Consider the following 26,625-nt stretch of genomic DNA (forward strand, 5'->3'; position numbering starts at 1 on the left):
AGTGTAGGTCTTTTTGCGTTTGTAAATGCTATAAACAATAATTAGTTTTGAAAAATATTTAGAATATATTATGTAGGTTTCAAAATTTCAAAACTGTAATCTTGAGACAAGTTTGCAGAATGATTTCTCAAATTTTTCTTTAAAATAATGAAAATACAATTGCATTTTATTATAAGGATGCTTTTTAAATCATTAACAAGTTTTTATAATGTTCACATTTCATAATGGTAATTATTGATAATTCAATTCCAACTAAGCTCTTAATATAAAGAAAGTTCGATAAATCTAAATTGAAAATATAGCGTGTTTGAAAATGACAAGTAATCTGCTTAAAGTTCTAAAGGTATTTTTGAGTTTTTTTTTTATAGCTGCTGCAAAAATATTATAAATTAGAAGAGGAGCATAATTGAAAAATATTGTATATTGAAAAATTACTGGAGTATCATGCAAATCTGCAAAAGTAAAATATTCAATTTTCTGCAGATTTGTGAGTATGTGTGCAAAGACTTTGAAGATGTAATTTAGAATTTTAAGTGCCATTCGGAATAATCGAAAATCCCTTATTTTGGTAAAAACTATGAAAAAAAAAATTTTCATAACGCATGTTATTCGCATCTATAAAAATGCAGTAAAAATTTTTCTAAAAAGAGACAAGACTTTGAAATTAATATTCTGTTGGAATATCTGTTAAATTGTCTAGGTATGCTCTATTTCTCCTATTTATATTTGTTATTTAAAATTTTTTCATTAATCTGCACAATTTGTATTTAAAATATTATTTTCTTGTATAGGTATAATTTGTGATACCTGTTTAAAACATGTGAAAGGTGTGTATTCTACGAAGAAAATAAAAATATAAAGTGGAATATTTGTTCACTCCAAACGCTTTTTTTTTTTTTAAATACACTTGTACAGGCGTATATATATATATAGAAAAAAATTAGAAAAAATCTTAGAAAGTATTAAAGAAAAAAAAAATAATAATAATTATGTGTTTTATTCTCAAGTTACACGCAGCCAGTCTATTTGCCAGAAATGATAACAATAATATAAGAATTAAAAAGAATAAAAATAATAATAATAACAAATAATAATAGTAATATAATATTATAATAGCTTGGATATATATATATATATATATATATATATATATATATATATATATACGTAAAGTATAAAATAATGTTGGAATCTATAAGATGTTATAATTTAAAATATCTATGTATGTATTCATATAAAATAATAATAATAATAATACTAATAATATATTATACTCGTATGAATGTTTGTATGTAAGCTTAAAACTATAATACGTTATATATATATATAATACCTGTATAATGTGTCCACACCACGTTGTGTATATGAGATATCATTATTTAAATTATTTAATTCCTGTTTTAATTTTCTAACTCGTTCTCTAGCTAAAACAAGATCTACTTTCAACAACTCTGGATCAGGCCGTGTGTTTATTGAACTTGAAGAAGAGCAAACTGGAATATTGAGAAAAAAAAAAAATTATAATAAGAAAAAATTAAGAAAAAAATAAATGTTGAAATAATATTTTATATACTTAATTATTTATTATTTATTTTTTATTTTTTTTTTTAATCAGAACTAATATTATATTTTATATACAGGATATATACACATACATTGTACTCATATTATAGAGTATATTATTTAAGAATATAAAATTTATGCGACAAATACGAGTGCAAGTAAAGTTTTGCTTTAAGTATGTAAGTATAAAATTTTGTTATTTGATCATTAGTAGTTAGAAAATACTAGGAATATAAGAGTAAATATAAGATTATAAATATATTATCTATGTTCTATATTGTAGTTAAATAGATTCTGTGAATTCAACAATATTACATACATACATTTTGTATGTACGTACTTTATATGAAGATATATATTGTTATATATTATATATTACACATAATATCTATGCATGAGTATAAGAAATATAATATTATATTAAAATAAATAATGAAGTAAGAAATATAACAAAAAAAAAAAAAGTGAAGCGTTTCCTTAAAATATAGAAGATAAACTAGATTTTAAGTACGTACATAAATTAATTTTATAACTTTAAATGTAATCAGCTTTAAAAAAAAATATATTTTATACATACTTGTGCATATGTATGTATTTACAATTTACAGTTTCTAGATATTTATTGATTTTAAAATTAAATTATTTTTAATAATAACTCTTATGATCAATTTTTTTATTTTAATTTCTTATTTATGCCATTAACATATTCATTTAGTATTTAATTTGAATTTTTTAATTTTGAAGAAATTTGAGTAATACTAAGTTACAAGGAAACTGATTATAACTTTTAATATGATCGAATTTTCATCCATTATAAGGGGACAGTATCTCAATTTAGGCAGATCTAAAATTAATTTTACTTATTGGAAGATATAATATAAAGTTCTTAATAAATCAAATTGATATTAGATCTGCATTTAAATGTTCTTACACTCTAACATATTGAAGCTTAATTGATAGATGTTAGTAAACAATTCAGCTATATATTGTAATAGCTTATAAAAATAAAAAAGGTAAAATATATATAATTATTTTTTTCAAACTTACGACTACTTCGGCTAGCTGCTAATGTATTCAAATGATTATATTCATCTTGAGCTATACATAAACGTTGTTTCTTAACATCATAAATTTCTTTTTTCTTTTCCAAGACGTCCTGTGCTGCATTAAGATATTCGCGGAGCATCGCTTCTTGGACACTTTTCCATTCTTGTCTAGGATCCTCCAATTGTGTCGTTTGATGTATATGATCAATATAATAACGTCCGATATTTGGATCATATGATTCTTCCCAACCATGTGGTAATTCATCACCGATACAATCTTCAAAGGATTGTGGTTTTGTATATCTAATAATGAAATAAATAGAAATTTATTGATTTTAATATCAAATATTTTAAGTATATTAAATAATATTTTAAAAATTATTAATATTATTATAATTTAAATAATTGGTATTTTAATATTTCTTATAAATTTGTGTAGAATTCTAGAATAGTTGTAAGATTAAAGTGTCATTTATTTAAGGTTCTTTTTTAATAATTTTACGTGAACCAAAATTAATTATGGCATAAGTAAATATGGGGTTAATTGTTAACCGCAGTTCTGTCAATTTATTTACATATAGGTAAATATTTTTGTGCATATTTTTCAACAATTAAATTAAGGTGATTGTATTCTTCAGTATTTTTTCGATATATTGAAAAATTTGAAAATAAACAATTTCTGTCTACAATAATCTTTGTTTATTTGCTTTTAATCATAAATGTAAAAAAAAAAGTTAATAATTAGAATTAAAAATTATTTTTATAGACCAAAGTAAGCTGTTTAAACAAAGTAATAATGTATTAAATATCATCATAAAATCCTTTTTAGTCCTTTGACCTTTTAATGTATAAAATATTTCGTCTCTATACACTCATTCAATTGAAAATATCTACATCTATTTTTTTTTCGAAGTCAATAAAAAAACTCATTTCAATATTTTTTTTTTCATATCAATAAAATAAAAAATAAATAAATAAAAAATACTTAAAGAACCACCTTTGATCGACAGACAACAAAGAAACAACACATCGTTTCCCTTACTTTTTAGGATTTAAAAAAAAAAACGAAAAGTAAAAAAAAACGAAAAAATTTCCCCCTTTAATAATTTTTCTACAAAATATTTTTATACCTTCAATTTTTACAATTCTTTTAAAAACCGATTATTGTTTGGATTCACAGTTTTAAAATGCAACTGGCTCATATTTTTTTTTTTGCTTTTGTTGCTTTCATTTACAAATTTTCCTTTTTTCTCTGGCCGTACATTATGTAGGGTTGATGAACCCTAAAGAATAAAATAAAATTAACAAAGGAAGTATTTACTACTCGATAAATCATTTTAAATAATACGAGTACCTATCGAATAACCCATTCGCTTCTAATTTCATATGTCAAAAAGTAAAATACCTTAGTAAGATTTTAAATCTTTTTGGGGTTTTTTTTAGTTCCTTTTTTTAAATATTCTATATATACATACTCGTATATACTTATAATATGTTAAATTTTTTTTGAAAAATATTTGAAGAATTTATTTTTACAGGGGGCACTAATGTTGAATAATAACCGTTTTTTTTTTTTTTGTGAAATTTCATTCTTGTCAATTGGTGTTAGATTTTATGGCATGTTTTAAAAAATAATTAAAAAAATTTGATAGTAAAAAATGTAATTTATGAATTGCAAGTATGAGAAATCATATTACCATAATTATTTAAGTTTCAAGATAAGTCGGACAATAAGTTGTGTTTTAAAATATTAAATATAATACAAGTATAAGATTAAATTTAAGTGGTCAATTTAATTGTATGTATGCGGCATGCGATACGCAGTTGTCAAAAAAGTTTTAATTAAATGAATCTAAATTTATGCGCAGCAACCGCACCGGAACTAAACAATTTTATTTCTATTGTTTTTGGAGTTTTATAAGAAGCACGATTTTGATTTGCCGCACTACAATTACCGCAATTTTAAACAAATACAAACTCTACCTTATAATTTTTTATATAGTTATTCGAGCATGCTACCTCTATTTTTTAAACGAGATAACTCAAATTTAATATTATTTTATACTGAACAGAATTTATACAAGAACAAGAACAGTTAAAAAAAAATTCGGCAAAGTAATTAGATTTGAAATATAATTCAGCTGAAATTTAAATATGGAATTATTGTTTTATATACAATCACCTAAGTCTTATAATAAGTCTTATAATTTGTTTTTAGCTTAAAAAATATGAAATACACCTTGTACATATACTTATATAGAACAGACACACATTGCACATTCTTATAAAAAAAAAATGAGACAAAAATGAATGAAATAAAAATAAAGAGGCTAAAATATATTAAAGCCAAATAAGTCATGATCTGCGAACTTTTTTTTTTCTATACATACATAGGTATATAATTATAATCCTATTTTTCAACGGGATTCCTATGCTCATTACAAGAACTTATTAAATATTATACTTACTTTATTATTTATTATTATTATTATTTTTACTCTTATATAATATTCTAATATTCTTATAAGTTTAGAAATTTTTTATATGGTTTTAAGTACAAATTGAAATTTGATCTGGGTCAAACAGAAAAGTCAGCAAAAAAATTTTTTTTTTATAATTTTTCTATTTCCTTATTTGCATACATAGAAGACTAAACATTTTAAATAAATCAGATTTTTTTCTTTAGCACTTGCATATAAAATATATATATGTATACATATTACGTGTACATATATAATATATTTGGACTACATATGTACCAATGCTTTCATATATGAAAACGTTATGTTTTTGTATAAGAGAATTGAGAAAAAAAAATAAGTAAATTTAATTTTTTTTTTATTAAAATAATTTGAATTCAATTCTTTAACCGAATGCAAATCAAAATTTTCACATTCACGCGAACTGAAATTTATATACATACATACATACGAGTATATGTATAATTATGATTATACATATAGAGATTGAGTAATAGTTATGAGTACAACAGTAAAATTCAATTAATATTATTATATTTTTATATAATTTTGTTATTGCGATTGTTGTAAATGTTACTTGCATTATCACCATCATTTCTAAGAATAAAATTAATTTAATATACTTATATGTATAGATATAAATTTCTGTATGTAAATATTTTGTTATTTCTAAGCATAAAAAAATGGCATATATTCAAATGTCAAAATTCTTTGTTTTTTAATTTAACATTTTTCTTAATGAATTTTAAAATTTTCAAATTCGTATCATAAATTTTTAATTTCAATTTAGAATATTATTTTTTATAATTTTATTAAATAATTCACTTATTAATTTAAATATACATACTCGTAATATAAAACAAAACCATTTAATCTGGTAACACGTTGCAAGAATTCAGTTCTTAATGCACGTACAGGCAGAGAGAATTTATATTGTAATTCGTAGAATAACAGCTATAAATGTATTTTGAAATAAAATATAGTGATTTCTATAAATGTAATTTTAGTATTATGTAAATATAGTTGGCGCTAGTGTATATTACAATACGACACATATATTATTCTTATACGTGCATGTTATTTATTTTTCTACACAAAATTTAGATGCAAATTAAGTATGTATACTAATCTAGGCAAAAATTATTAATTTCCAGTAATTAGTTACATACTTTCAAAAGTACACATTTTTTTTTTATGCAACACAGGAAAATTGATTGACATATGAAAAATAAATATGCAGGTGAGTACAAAATTTTCTCTGATAAGTACGTACACTGTGACAATTGAAAGGAAAATTCTAATCTACTCGAATTATTGTGAAAAATTTTATAACCATTCAATTTTAAAAATTCAAAAATTATTTTTAATAGAATTTTTTTTCTTTACTTTATAATTGTAGTATTTTTCTAAGAAAAGTGGAAATTGTCAACTCCAGTTACAATTTTACAGTATATTTTATAAAAGTAAGTACTTAACTTCAATAAAATATTAATTCTAATACTTACACGTATTGGTGTTTAATTGATACTTGTATAATAGTAATTTATTTAAAATTTTAATTAATAAACTACAATCACTTTTAGTAGAAGCAGATTTTTGATGATGATATTTTTCCTACTCATTTATTCACAATTATTCACTTATAACACAATTTATTCACAATTATAAATAAATATAAGTAATCAAAAGCAAGATGATTACATTTTTTACACTTATTTTTAGAAAATAGCAATTTCATACTTAAAATATTTATATAAATGTTAGGTAAGTGCCTATTTATTGATAATATAGAAGATTATAAGGAAAAGGGAACAGTTATTTTAATATCACACCCCTTAATTTCATTATATCTAAACATTCCATTCGAATAATTTTGTTTATATATACATATCTACTTACTTATGTATTTATATAAAAGTTCATTTTATTTTAGTATAAAAGTAATTAAATGAAAAATTTGCTAAAAATTAGAACCTATTAAAATAAATTCCAACAAAAATTTATTATACGAGTATGTACATTTTTTCAATTCAATTTTATTAAAATTGTAAAATAATAAAATATTTTATTTCCCTGTTAAATATTTTTAAAACATTATTTTTTTTTTTTTTTCAAAAGTTAATTATACCAATGCACATGTTGTTCTTTAACAAAAAAATATTCAAAAATTTTCATGGTTTGTAAATTGTGAATAATTTACTGTTTGCTTATACAGCGATCTACATTCGCACACATACGTATACAGATAAAATTAATGATGGTTATAAGATTAAAATTAAAAATGAAATGCAGGTGTTCTATTATCGGAAAAAAAAAATCTACTTAAAAAATTTATACATTATACTTACACACATAGGTACATACTTCTCATTTCAATCAATTATTAGAAACAAAAAAAAAAAAAACAAAAGAAGAACAAGAGGGAGAGGACATTGAAAAAGAAAAATGGTTAATTTTAAAAGTGAATATTATATTTTAAGAAAAATATTTAAATAAAACTAATTAAGTAGGTCAATGGAAAATAGAATGACGTCACAAATTGTATAAGTTGTCGTCGTAAAAATAGCATTTTTATTTGTTATTCTAAAAATGTATAATTTATTACATTTCACATATGTGTGTATGTACATATATTTATGTATTTTGTTATACATAAAATGTGAATTTTTTTCTAAAAAAAAAAACTGAATTTTTGAACTAATAAAAATAGGGTAAATGAAATTTAAAGAATTTCTATATAAAATATTACTAGCTAAAAAAATTTTAATAGCTATAAATATACTAAAATATAAATTTATATCAGACAAAAAAAAAATGAATTAAAAAAGAAAGGCGAAATGTATTAGAAAAAGAGCTAAGCAATCTTCTTAATAATGATCAAAAAAATTTACGGAACACAGCGTATTTCTTAAATATTTCAATTAAAATATTACATTAATTACTGTTATATTGGCAAATTCTATATTATAATTGCTTTAGTAACAGAAAACTAAAATATAAAGAAATTATCAATAAATTTTCTTCAGTGATTTATTAAGTAGCCATTTTTTCAATTAAAATGAAATCGAATCAAATCAGTGTGTTTTCATTTTTGATGAAAGTAAAGATCTTTGTTACGAGATTTTATTATATAAGAGCTATAATTTTAAAAATGAACACATTTTGATATGTCATTTCGAGAATATAGAGCACGATTTGAACATGCAAACACGAATTTATTTTTTTTCGAATCTGAATCTGTCCTAATGTAAAAAAATTAAAACTTCCAATTTAAACAAGTGAAAATAGTACAATTTTTTTAATGTCATAATATCTTCAAATTATTGTCAAAAAGTTGGCAAAAGAAGCATTTTTCGGGCTGCAAAAGCTTATAAGTTTTTAATAATAAAAAACAATTTAAAATCTAAATCAACAACTTTTCAAACTCGACAACTTTTCAAACTCGACAACTTTTCAAACTTTCTTTTTGGTTTACTTACATTGCCGAAATTATAATTATAACAGTGATTTTAAACTACTTTTCGGCAAATTAAGTATGCAGAATAATTATAATTCATTTCATTTTAAGTAATTGCTTAAATTACATTTTCCCAAAGCAGTCTAACTGTATTTACGTATTACTCATGAGAACGTAAGTTTTAATATCATACATAATTGCAAATATTTTTATATGATTCATACCTGCATAGCATGGGATATATAGTTTATGACTTAAGTATTACATAATTTTACGTTATACAATCTTTTAAGGCCAAAATATGCCCTGTTTGTTTTTATTCACTTCCTTGAAAGAATAATATCTAACCCTCCGTTGTACATTGTTTTCTGTCATAAATTATTTACTATTTTCTTTAAAAGTCACATAATTTTAATTTTAATCTTTATTTAAATACATAAAACCGCGTGTGCATACCATACACTTTTTGAAAATAAATTTGAGCACCGACCATCTATATACTTACATTATAATATTATCGTAAGAAGTATTAAATAAATAAAAATGAAAAAAAAATAAAAGAAAACCATAGGTAGGTACTTAATTTTATTTTCTTTTTCACGCAATAAGGAGCTATAGAATAGTGACTATATATCAGTTATAAAATATATTCTAAACACTACATATACATAATATAATTAACAGGATTATAAATGTATAGGAATATACGAGTATATTCACAATAGGAACATAAGTGTATTGAATATGAAGCGTTATTTAAGTGTTAAAATTTTAAAGCAATAGGGGTCATAAAAGCTGATGACAAACAATATATTACTTATATAGTGAAAGAATAAAATTAGATGAATTTCCTAAGGTTTCTAATGAAATAATAATGTTATATTACAATATTTATAAGAGCATTATTGGGGTACACACAAATGCACACATTGACATTATGATGAAAAAGGTGTTTTTTCTTTGATAGTTTGCAATTTTTATAAAGTGGAATTACTTTTATGTATGTATATATGTATGTATATACAACAAAATTTAGTATAGGAACTGCTTAACTTTGGGTTTTTTTTTCTTATTTAAATTCTCGAATAATTTGACGTTTTCTTTTATACAGTCGAAAGCTGCTTATATAAACATTACAGAATTTGTGTAATTTTCATTGCTTACATGCTACTTGTCCTATAAACGAGTGTAGTTCGATTGTTAAAATTTCCTTTTAAGAAATACTTGTCTATAAATATTCGCAAAATGAACTTATCTAAAAGTACTTGTCTAAATTGAAAATAATTAAATTTGATTTAGTTTAATGACATATAATTTTTGACAATTGAAAATGTCAGAAATGAATTTAAACTAAAATTATATAAACTTTTCTGAGAGTTTTTGTTTTTAACTGATAAGTTTATGGCCGAGTTAAATCATGAGTAAAAAATTAAATGAATTTAAATACAAATATAGGTTTGACTGTAAATTTCAAAAGTTTTATAGAATTTTAAATAGAATTAAAATAAAATTTAATTATGCATTTTAATTTAGAACATTATATTATTAAGTATGTGAAAACATATTCGTGTAGGTCTTAAAATCAACTAAGAGAATTAAAGCCGATAATTCTTTAAGCTAAAATTTAAATTTGAATAATCTCTTATAAGCAAAAAAAAGCCAACAAAATAAATTTCAATCGTCTTAATCTTAATTTATTTTGAAAAGAACCTACTAAGAAGTGGAATTATAACAAAATTTTCATGTTTTAGAAGAAATTATTTGTATTACAGTTATATATACTTATACCGATGTATTACAGTTAATTATATTTTGTTATCGAATTTGTCCCACTTATTTATTTGAAAAACAAAAAATGAGAAAACAAGTAAAGTACTTAATTTTCTTTGGATTGCATTGAAGTCTTCTCATTTTTTTTATTAATTTAAGAAGGCTAATAAAATTGAGGAAGTCTGAAATGGCGATATTAAAACATGCACGCCGCATATATTTAGCTACTTACATAAGTATATCAAACTGCAATACTTTTTTACATTCTTATAAAATAATTAAATATACTTATAAATACTTACTTATTTACTTAAGAAAATAAATAAGTTTTTTTTTGATGTTAAATGTGCATTTTTAAGCTTTGTTTGTGACATTTTAAAAGGATTGTTTTAGGTAATATTTAAATCTATTATGCTTTATGTCAAAAAGTGCAATATTAGCAATTTATTTGTATTAGGTCTTAATCCAATATGCTTTATTGGTATCATAGATAAAATTAAAAATATTGGCTTTATAAACTTATATTGAAATAATTTTACGATTTCACAGTATTCATTTTAAATTAAATATGGCGATGGCAGCACTGGCCAGAAGTATGTCATTATGTCTGAGATAAATAAATTTGTATGTATAGGTACATATATATTTTTAATGAGCGTTAAATTAAAAGCTGTATTAATTATTTTCGTTCATACAATTATGAACGAAACCTCAACTTAAATTCTAAAACTATAACTGGTTCAAAATTTATCAAACTATAATAAATGTGTACGTTTATGAAAAGTATTACGATCACAATTTTCATGAGAAAGTGGTGAGTGTTGCGTCATTTGTTATGGATATTCTGTTATACAACTCCACAAATAATTTTCTGATATCTCAAGAGCATGGGAAGTAACAAGTACTAAAAGTCTCCAACGTAATTACATCAAAAATTAAATCGAAAAATATTTAAATTAGTTTTAATGATAAATGAAAGTTGTCAATATTTAATGAAGTTATCAAAAATGTCGCCTTATTTTGATGTTACCTTGTTTTCAAGCTAATTAATATGCTACAAAATACATAATGTATGTATATATAATGTATTGTGTATAATTGCAGGAAAATATTGAGATACTTATATACGCAACTACTGGGTGGACTTCCCAATACATGGCGTAAAACAATATTAAAGCAAGTGGAATAAAGCGGAAAAATAAGGTTAAGTACCTAGAACTAAACAAATTTAGAAGATATATCGAAGCTCTATGCTCCCAAGGAAAATTTAGAAAGAATAAAAAACAAATATACCCAATCCATTCTAACTTGTTATACTACAGTATAATTTTGTAAGCAGTTGTATATTTCAAAAGACATCTATAATGCTTAACCTGAATCTATTATAATTGAACCTGAAAATATACATATGTACATAATAATTCGCTCATCTGCTACAACAGTGACATAACTCAAAAAATGCGGTTTCTGAGTTACTTTCTCTGTTATTTTGAGTTACAGAAATAAGGTTTTCTGTGCAAAAACGGAAATTCCCTAACCTTAAAAACTATCACTTATTATAAATTCTAAAAAAATTCCAGAACAAGAATAACATATTAACTCAAAAATATTTAAAATTGAACTTCAAATGTGCAAAATTTGAGTAATGTCAGTGTTGTAACAAACAAGTATAAGTATAAACACAGTATAAGTACATATACGATGTAGTTTCAATTTCGAAGAATTTTAGAACTTTAATTTAATCAATTATCCGAAATTAATGTACAAAATCTAAAACTACACACACATTAAACAAATTTTTATACAAATATTTTTAATTTTAAATGCATAAGTCAAATTGTCAAATTAAATAATCGTTTTGATTAGGAAAAATCAAATTAAAAATAAAAAAATTATTAAAAAAAAAAATGATGCCATTCGCCTCCATTCCATACGCTTATTTTCGCTTCCTTGAAAAATATCATCAAATAACTATAAATTTTTGTTAAAAATCAAAATGAATTTCAAAATAAAAAATAAAAAAATAAAAAAAAAACGTTTTTATTGTATAAATTTCATGCTTATATTTTAAAAGAAATCCCAAGAAATTTTTCCTTTTTTTTTAAATAGTACAGAATTTAATTTAAGAAAAAATAAATTTTTTTTATTATACATTGGTATTTATAAAATATACAAACATTATATACATACATATCTATATAAAATTGAAATTGTAGGAAAAAATATTTCAAAAGAAGAAAAACAAAAAATTCAAAAAATATATAAAAATTCCGTATGAAAATATTTAAAATATTTTCTTAATTTTTATTTATTTATTTTTCTCTTATTATTTTTAGAAATATTTTTAAAAACTTAAATTAAAAAGTAAAAACAAGAAGAATAAAATAAAATAAAGAAAAAAACAACTACAACAATAATATTATAACAATTTTTCATATTTCATTAACAATTTGTTTGACCTTCGCATACCAGAACACACAATAATAATATATTCGATAACAATAACAACAGCAACAGCAACAACAACAATAGTAATAATAATAGTAAAACGAAATAATAAAACAGTAATAAATAGCAACCAAAATAATAACAACAACAGCAACAGTAAAACACAATACAAAGCAACACAAACACAAAACTAGTAATGATAATAATAATAATAGTAATAACAATAATAATAACAATAATAATAATAAGAATAATGTATGCCTAGGCGTTTTTCCTCAGCCCCACCTAAACAGGCTTAATAAAGAGAAGTTATATAAAATAAAAATTTTAAAAGCATGTTGTTCTATTTTACTCCTTCTTATAAATTTAGATATACAAAATATCGGCATACATATAATACACAATTTGTGCTTACATAAATAGATAATTCAAATATGTATGTATGTATGTATATAAAAATTATTTATACTTAAAATGTATAATTTATATTCCACTTATATAATAGATTTTATTTTTAAGATTATTTTAAGATATGTACATACATAAGTATAAGATATATTACAATGCTTGTTCTATTAAAGTATGTATTAATAAATTGCTTACTAATATTACCCAGTAAGTCAACAAAATGTAGAATATACTTACACGTATAATAATATGTTAGATAAGTTAAATAACAAAACCGTAAAAATTAAAAGGAATGGAGTTTTGAATTACGTAACAACAAAATTAGAAAAAATATATTTTTGTTAAAAAAGAAAATTAGTTAGAACTATAAAAATGTATTAAAAATAATTCAGCTTATGAGTTCTAGCTGCTGAATTGTGTACGAGTATAGTAAAATACGGTATTAATTTTGAAAATCATGGTATTTTTGTTGCTGAGCTTTTGGCTTTTTGAAAATGGTTACAGTTGGTAAGCATGCATGTAGAATAACTTATGAAGGTACGTACTTAATGTTAGATTATATATTGATGTAATCTACCATCTAACATTAGATAATGTTAGATGGTAGATTATTTTTTGATTGACATTTCTTAAATATAGTTTTTTTTTTAATCAAAAATATATACAATATTTCTGCCCAAATAAAAAATTATTTATTGCATACTTTTATGAATTTACATATTTATCCCTCAAAATATGTAATATTCCTAAAAGTATGCAATCTTCTTAAATTGATATTTGATTATATACAAATATTGTATGCATACGTTCATATTTTTTTGGAAATTGATATCTTCAATATAACATTTTTTAAAAATTTTATATTGAAGATAACAAATTTTATAAAAGAGTTTTATTACCTACCATTTGTTTTATGTTAACAATTTGTTTTATGTTACATTAAGGGCTCAGGCAGACATGCAATTTTTAGTTTTAAAATATTACAAATTATGTAACTACTTAAATGAATGCGATCATACAGTTGTAAGAGTGTTCGCTTTTATATAAACCTATATTCGGAATACAAATAAGCAATCAAACAGTTGCAAAACTATAAGTTATATGCCTATCTAGAGCCCTAAATAGCACAATTTGCAAGCTACATATTTACCTAAAATATTTTAATATATTTTGCTTACTGGGATATTAAAATTTTATTTTCTTAATGTTTTTTTTTTTTAGTTTAACATTCTTTTAACAATTTGACGTACAAAATTGTTAAACATAAATACGAATATGTATATGTATGTTAATATGTCTATTTATTTTACATGACAGTATAACTGACAATTACTTGCATACATACATATTAACGTATATTATGTGCATACCATTATTTTAGTATACTAGGTAAGTAAAAGCTTGAATGCCAACAACTTTGCGTGTTTAAAATTTTTAGTTTAATTTTATTTTTTCAACATAACTATTTATACATTATTACTACATACCTACATATTATGTATTATTATGTACAAATAATATATTGATTGAAAAATGGAAGGCAACAACAACAACAACAACAACAAGAGAAAAAAAATAAATTTTGCGCTAATTTATCGCGGTATTTCGTTATTTTGTATTTAATTTTTTTTAATACTAACCTAAGGTAAAAAAAAAGAAAAACAAAAAAAAAATAATATCTAAAATATTAAACTATGTATATATACACATGTTTGTATGTAAAAAAATATTAAGTATTCCAACAGTTTATAGATTTAAGAAGAGAGCGAAAAAAAAAAACTATGTCGTTATGAAAAATAACAAAAATAATAAAAAAAATTTCAAAATATGTTCATTATAAAATGTGTGTTTGGCTATATTTGTACATACATATAAACAAATATACATACATACCCAAACCACACTTATTTAGGATTGGTTTTTGGTATACTTTTTTTTTTTTATAAATAAAAATATTATAATTTGTCATGAAATATTTCCGTTTGGCTTGAAAATTTCTCTATTTATGGATCGAAAAAAACAGAAAGAGAAAAGATCAAGAGGAAAAAAGAAAGACAACAAAAAAAAAAACAATTTGATTAAGATTATAAAAGTTGAAAATATTTTTAAATATGAATTCAACATACAACTAAACGCGTATTTTATCTAAATCTACTTATGTATAAAGTATAGCGACATACTTGCTTATATTGTATCTAAAATTCAGAGCATATACTTACTTATATTATCTAGTTTTAATATACATCCATACATACATACACACATTATACAAATTTCTTATCTTTTAGTTTAAAAAATATGTAAATAAGTATAAAAAAAAAGCATTTATTAAAATTTTATTAATATATAAGATATAAGAAAAATTTTTTCCTGTGATAGCATTTTAGTTTTATAAATATTTTCAGTATAAATTTTATTGTACATATGTGTATACATACATACATGTATATGCAATCCAAGAGTATGTTATGTATGTATGTATATACCGTGTGTATATGATAAAAACAGAAATTCTTTAAAAATAATAAAAACAAAAAACAAAAGAAATCACAAAAAAAATTTTTTAAAAAAATTTCTGAAATTCTTTTAATAAGAAACTCAAGAAAGAAACGTTCGTTTTTAATAAAAACAAATTTTTTTTTTGTTTTTTTCTTCAAAAGTATTACATCCCAATTAATGAATATTTTTATGTATATATATGTGCAATAATATATTTATGGATAACTATTATGTTTGTTTAATATTTTGGTTGCCATCTGTTCATAAATATTGTAATTAATTATTAAAAAAATATTTCAAGTGTAAATTAAAAAATTATCGGTTGATGGAATTTCCAATAATTTTTTAATTTATTTTGCATTCGGAATTTCATTACATTTAGTTATAATTTTTTAATTTTGAAGATAATTGTTACAACGGCTGAAGAATATAAAGTCTCTCATCGCTCACGGTCTATAGCTTTCTCATAGGAGAAAATTAAGGTCTGTCAAAGATAAAATTCTCCTGTAAATTTTTTAAACGGTAGGTAGGTATATCTTTCTCCTAAAAAAATTATTAATAATTCACATATTTCTCTTAATTTTATGCTGTCACATATATGTGTTATATTTGTAACCAAAATTTTTTGCATATATTTAGGAGAAATATTTGAATACATATTATGTTACTCAACTATGTTTACCATTTCAATTTCAAGAATTTTGGGAATTTCACTAAAAATCATATGAAAAATTAAAAATAAAATTACTAAATTCGGTACTACTTCAAAATAAAATAAAAAAAACCAAATAAATTTTAACATCTTTACCTTTATGAAATTCAAAAATTACCTCTGGTTTTAGTAGCCAGAGATCTCTTAAAAAGTTGGATTTCGTGCACTTTGTGAATTTATTTATAGCTTGAGCAAAACAAGTGATACATTGATCATTTACAAGCGAGTTTAATTTTTATAAGCTAAGCGAACACGTAAAAATTAATAAGAAATTTTTTTTCAATATTTTTTTAATTCTTTAGAGAATACTATATTTACGATTATTTTCTATTTAAATAAAATTATTTACATATTATGAGTTATGACTTATGAGTAATTATCGAGGTAAGTAACCAGTTGAACCTCTATAATACGAACACCCATAAGATAAAATTTAAATTTTCATGTCATTTTGATGAAAACTGCTTCTATCGCACGAAACTAGTAAATACAAGTTCTCCTCAAATCGAAGTTTTCTCAAAATCAAAAAATTTTAATGTAAATAACCATTTTTTTTTAATTAAATGAATTTCAAAACTATTAATTTGGTTTTTAATTTTTTGTATTTCCCTTAACGTGAATTTCCTCTGGCACGAACTAATTTTGTTTGCAAAATAGTAAATCTTCTTATGGAGATTACAGATTCGACTTTAAAGAATGAATTAGATATAAACATAAAAATTTGTGTATGCATTTTGTACAATAAAACCAGAATAAATTATTAGAAAAATTATTATACACCTGGGATTCAAATAACTTCAGGACACCTCGAAGTTGAAATAATCGAATGGTTTTATTAAAACATGTGTATTTATACGATTTTTAAATATTCACAATATGAAAATTTTAAATTCACAATATGCTATTATTAAATTTGTTGTTATTTCACATTAATTCAGAGTTTGGTAACCTTATTTATCTTAATATACTTGTATAAATGTATACTTATATGAATTTAAAAAATATAATTATAAACATACTTGAATACATAGTAGCTATATTTATTTTGTATTTATAATTTTTATGTACATATAAAAACAAAAATGTTTTTCGTAAAAAATTTTTTTTTATTTTTTTAATATGCTACATACACACATAAATATTTTTAGTTAATTTTATATTATATATGCATACATACATGTATGTATATCTATATTTATAATAAATATTTAAAAACAAGTTCATAATGTTCACAGTTAAATATCAAATTGTCTTTCTGTCCCAATTCAATAAATTCTTAAGAGAATTTTATGGTTTTTTTGTTTTCATGTTCTTGTTGTTGTTTTTTTTTTAAATATTTTCTTATTATAATAATGTTTTTTTTTTAATTCACATTAATATTATTATGTTTTTATGTTCAATAGTGTTAGCACACATAATAGATTCAGTCAGTCAGCTAGTTTGGTTTAATTTTTTTTTTATTTTCATGAATATTTTCTATAAACGTTTGATGATAGTGAGGTGATATGAGAGACCTGAGAGAGAGGTTCTTTTAATAAGTATATATGTATGTATGTATATACAATGGCATGAATTTATTTATGTATTATATATTAATATTTAATAAATATCTACAGAATGAATGTATCTATGTATATACCTTTGTTATACAGAAGTGAACATAAATATATTCTGTGTAAAATATGAATTTTTTTTTTTAAATTTTAAATATAAAGATTTTAATTTATGGTTGTATGGAAAATTCACCAAATGGTTTAATAATAATTTTTTTTTTCATATTCTAATTTTTGTTTTTTACCTACATATTTATTAAAATAAAAATTCTTATTTAAAATTTTTTATTTTTGTTTTTCTTTTTTATCTATAATTCTAGTCTTTTTTTATTCCAGTTTTATTTTTCTTTTTATTTTTTTAGTAATTGTTATGTAAATTTGATTTCTTTTTTCCCCGAAATGGAAGAAATAGAAATGATATTTCTGTATTTAATACATTTGTTACGTATGTAAGTTTCTATGTATATATAGACGTATTCTGTTTATGGATTCATTACGTTTTTTTTGGTTTGTTTTTTTGTTAATGTAGTCTATACAAAAATTAAATCTACTCCGAAGAATTTTAAGACAGTAGCTCCACTCATGTTTACTTTCACAAATTTGGATGATTTGTTTTGAACGAGCGAAATTTGAAGTACATTCATACATTTGTCTACTTGATTTGTAAAATTGCAAACCAATCAAATGAAATTGTATAAGTATGTATGAGAATATAGAATGTTTTTCCAATTTGCCATTCGACTTTTTGACATCTGACTCCAAACAAAATTGATGGACACTAAAAATTTTTAATGTGTTTAGAATGTTGTCAATTGACATTTCCTTTTTTTATTAAATATTTGCAATTACATACAATTGTATGTTATAATTTGTTAAAGCGACAGAAAGTGACATTCGATCAAATTTAAGTTTTATTTGTAAAAACTAGTTCGATTAATTCTATTATATTCTAAAATTTATTATACTACGTTTGAATTGCATTAGATAATCTATCTACATGACTTTAATTAAGATGTAAAGTGAATTTGACTTATTCAGGAATTATTATGTTAAAGTTAGACAAATATTTATATTACTAGTGTTCAGTTTTATTTTCTATTTTATCTAGACTAATTTACAATAACATTTAACCTAAGTAAGTACATATAATTGAATAAAATTGTATTTTAAAACTGAAACTACATTTTATTCTTGGTTTTAAAAAATAATTTACATACGGTATTATCAAATTCAATACAACATGTTTGATTGTAAATAATTGCAATATTCTGAAGCATGGAACTCATGAAAAGAGTTTTTTAATAAAGTTTTTAATATTTAATGATTACAAAATCAATATGATAACATGTGTAATTCAATTAAATTGCTTTGTCTCTGATATTGTTATTTTTCAAAAAAATTTATTTGTTTTGTATTTATTTAATAAATTATTTTACTCATTCCTGTATTATATACATATTTATATTGAAATTGTTTACAATTCTATCAATATAAATTCCTTAGATCTATATAACAATATATACACAGAAATTAATCTATTTCACAAATAATTCAATAAGTAATATTCCCCAAACGCATTCAATAATCTCAAGTGGTAAATTCCTTAAAATAATAGCTATTCAATGAGGTATAATTATTTTTTTGTTTTGCATTTTAATTGTTAATTTTAATTGTTTGTATATAGATATGTATGTATTTATGTATGCTAATAAATTAAAACATTTAATTATTTGTATATATGAAATTAATTCAAAAAAAAAGTGAGATAATTCGAATTCATAAAATACTTTAAGTATGTTTATTAAAATAAAATAAAATAAATTATTAGAAATAAAATTAGAAAATTTTCATTGAGTATGAACCAGAATTTACAATTAATATAAATTATATGTATGTATACAAAATATTATATATGTATGTATGTAATTTATTAAAAGTTGCACTCAGCGTCAAATTTTTAGAGAAATATGAATTATGAGAATGAGACTTGTGATTAGTTAATGAAGTAAATTTTGGCACATTTTATATATTTTAAATAACACGCTTGTGAAATTTGTCAATAAATTATAAAAAAATATTTCCATTAAAATTAAAGAATATTGTGAAATACATTAAAAGTACCTTATAGCTAGGTACTTTAAGCACCAAATATCCAAAAAGAACAAAAATAGAAATAATCTCCTACAAAAAGAACTAATTAGAAATGATAAGTACACATATTTATTAAAAAATGAACCAAATTAAGGAAAATTCTTCCTATCAAAAATTAATTTAATTTTAGTAGATATATTTCTTTGATTATACTGTTACACAATGTTCGACGGCAACTCTGATCGCATTGCTAAATAATGTGTACCTATATACTATTAAATATATATAAGTATATGCAAACTGTTATAAAATCAAACTACAATTTTGAGTATTTCACTAATGAAACGTGAGCACTTCTATCACTGTACCATTTTACCATGTACCAATTTTGATTAGACCAAAATATTATATTTTTAATAACGTAGCAGAAATATCTTACAAAAATATTGCGATTACCTTATAATACTCAAGTGTATTCTAATAGAAAAAAAATGGAAAAAAAAAACTAAAAAATTAAAATTCTTTCTTGGAAAATTTTTTTTTTATTTTTTATTTCAAAATTTAAATTTTGTTTCAATAAAAACTTGATTAATATTGAATTTATTATTTTTCTTTTTTTCAATGTTTTTGTTTTTGTTCGATTTTTAGTTAAAAATTTAAATATGAATTGATAAAATACAAACACAATCTTGTTTGTATAACAATTAAAGCGACACTCACTCACATTTGTTTAAGTTTTTATGCTTTTAAATTTTTTATATAAAAAGATTTTTATGCATTTGAAAAGCATAAAACAAAAATTATTTTTAAGTCAAGATCTATCTACCTACAAAAAGGCCCATGTCAAAAAAAAGCACAAAATTTCACAATATTATTTTAAAATTTTCATATTGTGAATTTCATTATAAGTCTTGTCTATGACAATTGTATGACAAATAATTTGTATAGTGTTAGGAATACAATATTCAAATAGAAAAATAATACATAATTTTAAAATTATGGGCACGTGTTTTAAATAGTTTTAACATAAAAATGAATTTTATGTATGATTGCTTTTTTTTCTCTTTTACAAATTTAAGGTTAATCGTTGTAACATTTTTGTTTTTTCTTTCGTTCTTTTTTTTCTAATTTAAATTTCAAAGCAAATTACTGCTATAATTTTTTTTTTTTTCAAAAAATATTTTATTGGAACATTTAATTTGAATGTTTTAAGGCTTCTATTTTAAAATATGCACGCGTACAATAATTTACATTTTATGCTAACCATTTAAATAATTAATTTGTATTAAAAAAGGGAAGTTTGATTCAAAATTTTATTTATGTATGTATTTCTTCAATGATTCCACAAAATAAAAATGATATTGATTTAAAATTATGTATAGATGTGTATAGTGTGTATGGATGTGTATAATTATGTATGGATGTGTATAGTATGAATGTGGTATAGTGTTGTCGTATAATACTTGGGAGCTTGATTAATTTTTTTTTTATTAAGTAAATATTTTTAATAGTTATGGTATGTTGCTTTAAAAAATTTAGTTATGAATTTGAAATACAAACCATATTTCTTTAATTAAAATTACATTAAGTAGTTACTGTTCATTTACGACAAAATCTACGATTTAATATGAGTCTGATGAAAGTCTTATATCCAGAGCTTGTTTGACACCAAATTTTGCCTGGCGGCAAGTAAGTAATTAAAAATACTCTATTCTTATTAAATTTTTCAAAAGTAAAAGTAATGTGGCGATAATTTATTGTTTGCAAAAGTTTTGAGCAGTGATCATCTGATTTTTATTTTGGTTGTGCTTATTTTCTCAGTAAATTGTTAAATTTTGACGTAAAGTCTGAAATAATTTTATCGTATCATTCATTTTGTCGTAAATGTAAACTGCAACTTAGAATAATGTCATTAATGACATATAAAAATAGACTATTTCTGTAAGCCATTTTGTACTGGATTTAATTAACTGTAAACAAAGAAATGAATTTTCTAAGCTGTCTTTAATTTCCTAAATTCCTTTTTTATACTACTTACACGTACACATACATATGAGTAGATTAATCGTAAGTATTGTATGCATGTTTATATAACTTACAATAAGTAGGTACGAAGTTTTAATTTGTTACAATTTTGTATTTTGAATTCATTATCGTCTTAATTTTCAGCTAGGTAGCGGTTTATTTCATATATGTATACCTACCAATAGTTGCATCATTTATGGATAAGTAAATAATTACAATAAAAAAAATCACACGGAATATACTTATTATGTAATTTATTGCTGTGCTTAATTATTACTTGGAATTTTTTTTTGTTTTAATGAATAACGCACATTAAAAAAATTTGTTATCAATAATTAAATATTTTCTAACAAGTTGTTCTTATTTTCGGTTAACAAACAAATACAAATAAATAAAAAGATGCTTATTGGATTTTTCATGTCGGTTCCGCTTATTAAATTTTTTATATTACTAATGTAATACTAATTTTAAAATAGATATTGTAGTAAAAAGTACTTGAATTAAATAAAAATTTTAAAACTTAAAGTAAATGAGCCTACTTGATCTACAAGTATTTAGAAAAAAATAATAGTAAATTAACAAACAGAGCCTTATATTATGCAATTAAATTTTTGCTGAATTCTTTGATCTGATTACTTATGATTTACAATTGCTGAATGATGTAGTGATAAATTCCGCATTCAGCGAGTTCAAGAATTATTAGTGTATTCAAGTTTTTATTATCTTAAATACTTATAGGTTTAGTAAAATTACTTACTTACTATAGGAAATCTGTTTTATTACAAAGCAATTTAAAAAAATGCTTACAATGCCATTTCTACTTTAAACACTCTTTGGTTAAAAATAGATTTGAATTTTATCTTATTTGTTAAATTTTTGTGTGTACATATGTAAAATGTTTAGTTATTTATCTCATATAACCAAATAAAATGAAGATTAAAAAATTAAATATGTAATTTTGTTAAAAAAAAACTAATGAAAACTTTTCGTATTTTTGATTAGAAAGTTTTTTATGCTTCTTCACATTATTCTACTTCCCAATGCAATTGCATTATCAAGTTGTATTGCATATTATTAACATAAATTGCAAATTTCCTCATTTTTAAAAGAAAAAATTTCGATTAAGTATATCAGAATTATAAAGTATGTACGCAATTTAGCTTATAAGTATTAATTGCTGAATTCATTATTAATTCTGTATTTTTGTAGTTCCGATGTCAGCGAACTTTAAAAATAGTTATTCACTGTATATAAACCTTATTATAAATTTAATAAGACTTTTTATAATTTTTGTGCATTAATTGAAAGATAATTTTATATGCGTATTTATTAATATATTCAATACAGATTTCCATAATTTTTGAACACATGAGTATAGAAATTAATAATTAGTATAGTTCCATATACTTACTAACACATGTATAAATAAACAAAGTACACATTAATAAATTATGTAAGTATACGTTAAAACATAATAGCGTCATTATTATAGCCCTGATTTTATTTAATTCCAAAATTGGGTTTATTGTTTTTTTGAAACATATGCGTAAACGCAACGTACAAATACATGTATATTTAAATGCATACATATAATATGACATTAATAGTGTCTTAATAAATCATACGTATAAATTAACTGTATTGATTCATATATTCATATATACATTCATATCAATAATATTTATAGAAATATTATAATAGAACAAAATTTAGGTTGCAATAAATTATGCCGTGTTTAATAAAACAAAAATTTATTATGTTAAAAATGTCAAAAGAAACAATAAAAAAATTTTTTTATAAAATCGATATTTTCATTATACATATATATATGTATATAGGTATGTAGGTATAGTTCATGTATAACAGACAATGAATGAACGTGAATTAAATCAACAAGTTATGTAGATTTTAATGACAAATGTAAAAAAAAGAACAAGTAGTAGCTGCTAGTCTCAGTCAAATTTTAAATGTTAATGAATAAAGGGTAAATAAGAAAGCAGTTAAGTAGGTATTAAATACCTACTATTATATTTTTATAATATTTTTATAATTTTATTTATATATTTTTATAATTTTTATAATCTACTATTTTATAAATATATTTATAAAATTTATTTATTTTTGTAATTTTTGTAAACAATAAATTGCTGATTAAACTGAATATACTTAAAAAGTTTTTCATAAATTTGATTTTATAAATAATTAAAGTTCTAAACACAGAAGCCAAACGCTAAATATCAATAAATGATAGCTAAATTACTTATCAACAGTTTTCATACATTTAATATTTACATACTCTATGTGTAGAGAATAACTATTAAAGGGCTAATGAAAAAAAGGAGTTTTCAAACATTTTCACATTTCCTAGAAAAATCTGTTTTTGTATTCTGAGCAATTTCATAAGCTTACATACTATTCAAAATTTACGTAATAGTTAATCGTACATTCCATCTTTTGAAATCATTTCCCTCCTTCATTTATTAACCCCATATTAAGTATATATAGGCATTATGTCCAACTTTATACCTAATGTACATTAAAAATAAATCCATTCATTAAGATTTTTTTTCTTAAATTTCTGCGACTAAGTAGGAGAGTACATAATTTGCATTCATACATATATACATATGTACATATAAATATATCCGCATGTTCGTATTTCGTATATTTTTTCAAGATTAATCAGATATTACGTTAAATATTCACATAGTTTGAATAAAAAAAATATGTATTATGCCATAAAATCTATTTTTCTTTTTTTTTTCTTCATTTTTTATAATATTTGCACTATAAGTATTTAGAATTTTACACATAAATACGCTGTATATTAAAAAAATTAATTTAAAAGAGGCCAAAAGTATTTTTCTTTTCTTAATGTACTTAATAAGCAAACAATGTATATTGTATGTACATACATATATAATATCGTATATTATATGTAATGCTTATATAGAAAAAAATTATAAAAATCAGTTTCGCGGACAAATAAGTACGTACATATCAATGTGTATATTGATAAAACTTACATTTTGCTATAGCATTATATATGGACATCATGCTACTTGACACATTAGTATATAACTTTATATTTATATATACTTATATTGTTATTTATACTATATATTAATTATATAAGTGCATGTGTGTACATTATACATAATGATAAGAACAGAGGATCGCCACAATTGTCTAAAATTTTCTAAGTATATTCATAATTACATGATGGTTTCTACATCACAACGTTAAATCGCAGAGTACCATCACCCGCATCTAATATTTTAATGCGACTCTATAAATTTTTCATAAAACAATATTTGAATTCGGCAGGCTAGTAGCTAGATGATTTTTTGATTTTGAGATATGTAGGTACTTAAATTTGCAATGATTAAATTTTTAGATTTACTTTCAAACCCTAATTCCTAAAATTATACGCATAATTAAAATAATGTTAAAATCTGTATTTACCAAAAAAAATTTAAACTCTCTCTCTCTCTCTAAAAATTTTTTTTAAACTCTCTCTATCTGAAATATTTTCATATTTGTTTAGGAATTATTCTCTTATATTAAACCAATGTAATCCAGCTTCCGGAGCCTCTCTACCATATACATAATTTGGCACACTGTCATTGTAAAAAATGCGCCCATGCATAATTTAAACGTTGTGTTTCTGTTAAAAAAAGTTTTTCTGATTAAGAAATTTTATTACCGAGTTCTGGAGCACCTGGTATATATTTTTATACGACATGCCAATTTTGTGGAAAAGAATTCATAAAATAAAGAAATATGTGTAGATATTTGTGATATATATATATATTTTTTTTTGAATATAGTAAGTAAATACTTACGTATTAAATTAAATGCATAATACAAAAAAAAAGATAAAAGCAATGATATATAGGTTTTACTGCAATATCAGCAACATTAACAACAGCAGTGCTTAAAAAAAACAGGGAAAAAAATAGCAAATCTTTGTACTCTCGCAATACAAGTTTTAAAACCGGCAGGTAAAATACACAATCCACATAAATACACACACATGTATGTACATATTTAATTATAGTTACTTAAAAATACTTAATGAAAAAAAATTACATGTGCATACACATCCACACATTTGTACGAATGTTAATAATTTTTTCTTTTTTTCTCTCTTATTTAACTATTTGTCTATGGTGGTGATTTTTCTTCTTATTTATATATAATATTTATACTGTATTTGGTGGAAAGGAAAAAAAATAAAAAAAAAATTGTTACCCAATTTTTACACAATTTATTTTTATTGTCATTGAAATAAACAGTGTTTTTTTTAGTAAAAGTTCCACCATTCAGCTAGAATTTTATAAAATTTTCATATAAGTAAAAAACATATAACATTTATATACATACAGGTTTACATAATATAAAATACATAGTACAGAATTTTCTTAATTTCTTATACTACAATTAAGAGGAATCTCGAAAATCTTGCGAAACAACACTGAATTGTAATACATAATTGTATATATTTTAAGTGTCCGATTATATTTGTTTTAAATTAGAAGTTAAAATTTCGGAATTATTTACGATATCTTCT

At 22.0% G+C, this 26,625-nt stretch overlaps 1 protein-coding gene across 1 annotated transcript in view; it reads right to left on the bottom strand.

Annotated features, from left to right (window-relative positions):
• The window catches only part of LOC129607161 (protein kibra), a 52,964-nt gene that overhangs the window by 4,378 nt on the left and 21,961 nt on the right, over positions 1 to 26,625 (bottom strand). The window contains exons 2-3 of the mRNA XM_055517915.1: positions 2,611 to 2,912; positions 1,334 to 1,493 (exon numbers count right to left, since the gene is read on the bottom strand). Coding sequence (XP_055373890.1) covers positions 1,334 to 1,493; positions 2,611 to 2,912 — 462 coding nt within the window. The remainder of the gene's footprint in view (positions 1 to 1,333; positions 1,494 to 2,610; positions 2,913 to 26,625) is intronic.

Source organism: Condylostylus longicornis, unplaced genomic scaffold (genome assembly GCF_029603195.1).
Source record: "Condylostylus longicornis isolate FDR11 unplaced genomic scaffold, ASM2960319v2 ptg000026l, whole genome shotgun sequence".
Taxonomy (NCBI): Eukaryota; Metazoa; Arthropoda; class Insecta; order Diptera; family Dolichopodidae; genus Condylostylus; species Condylostylus longicornis.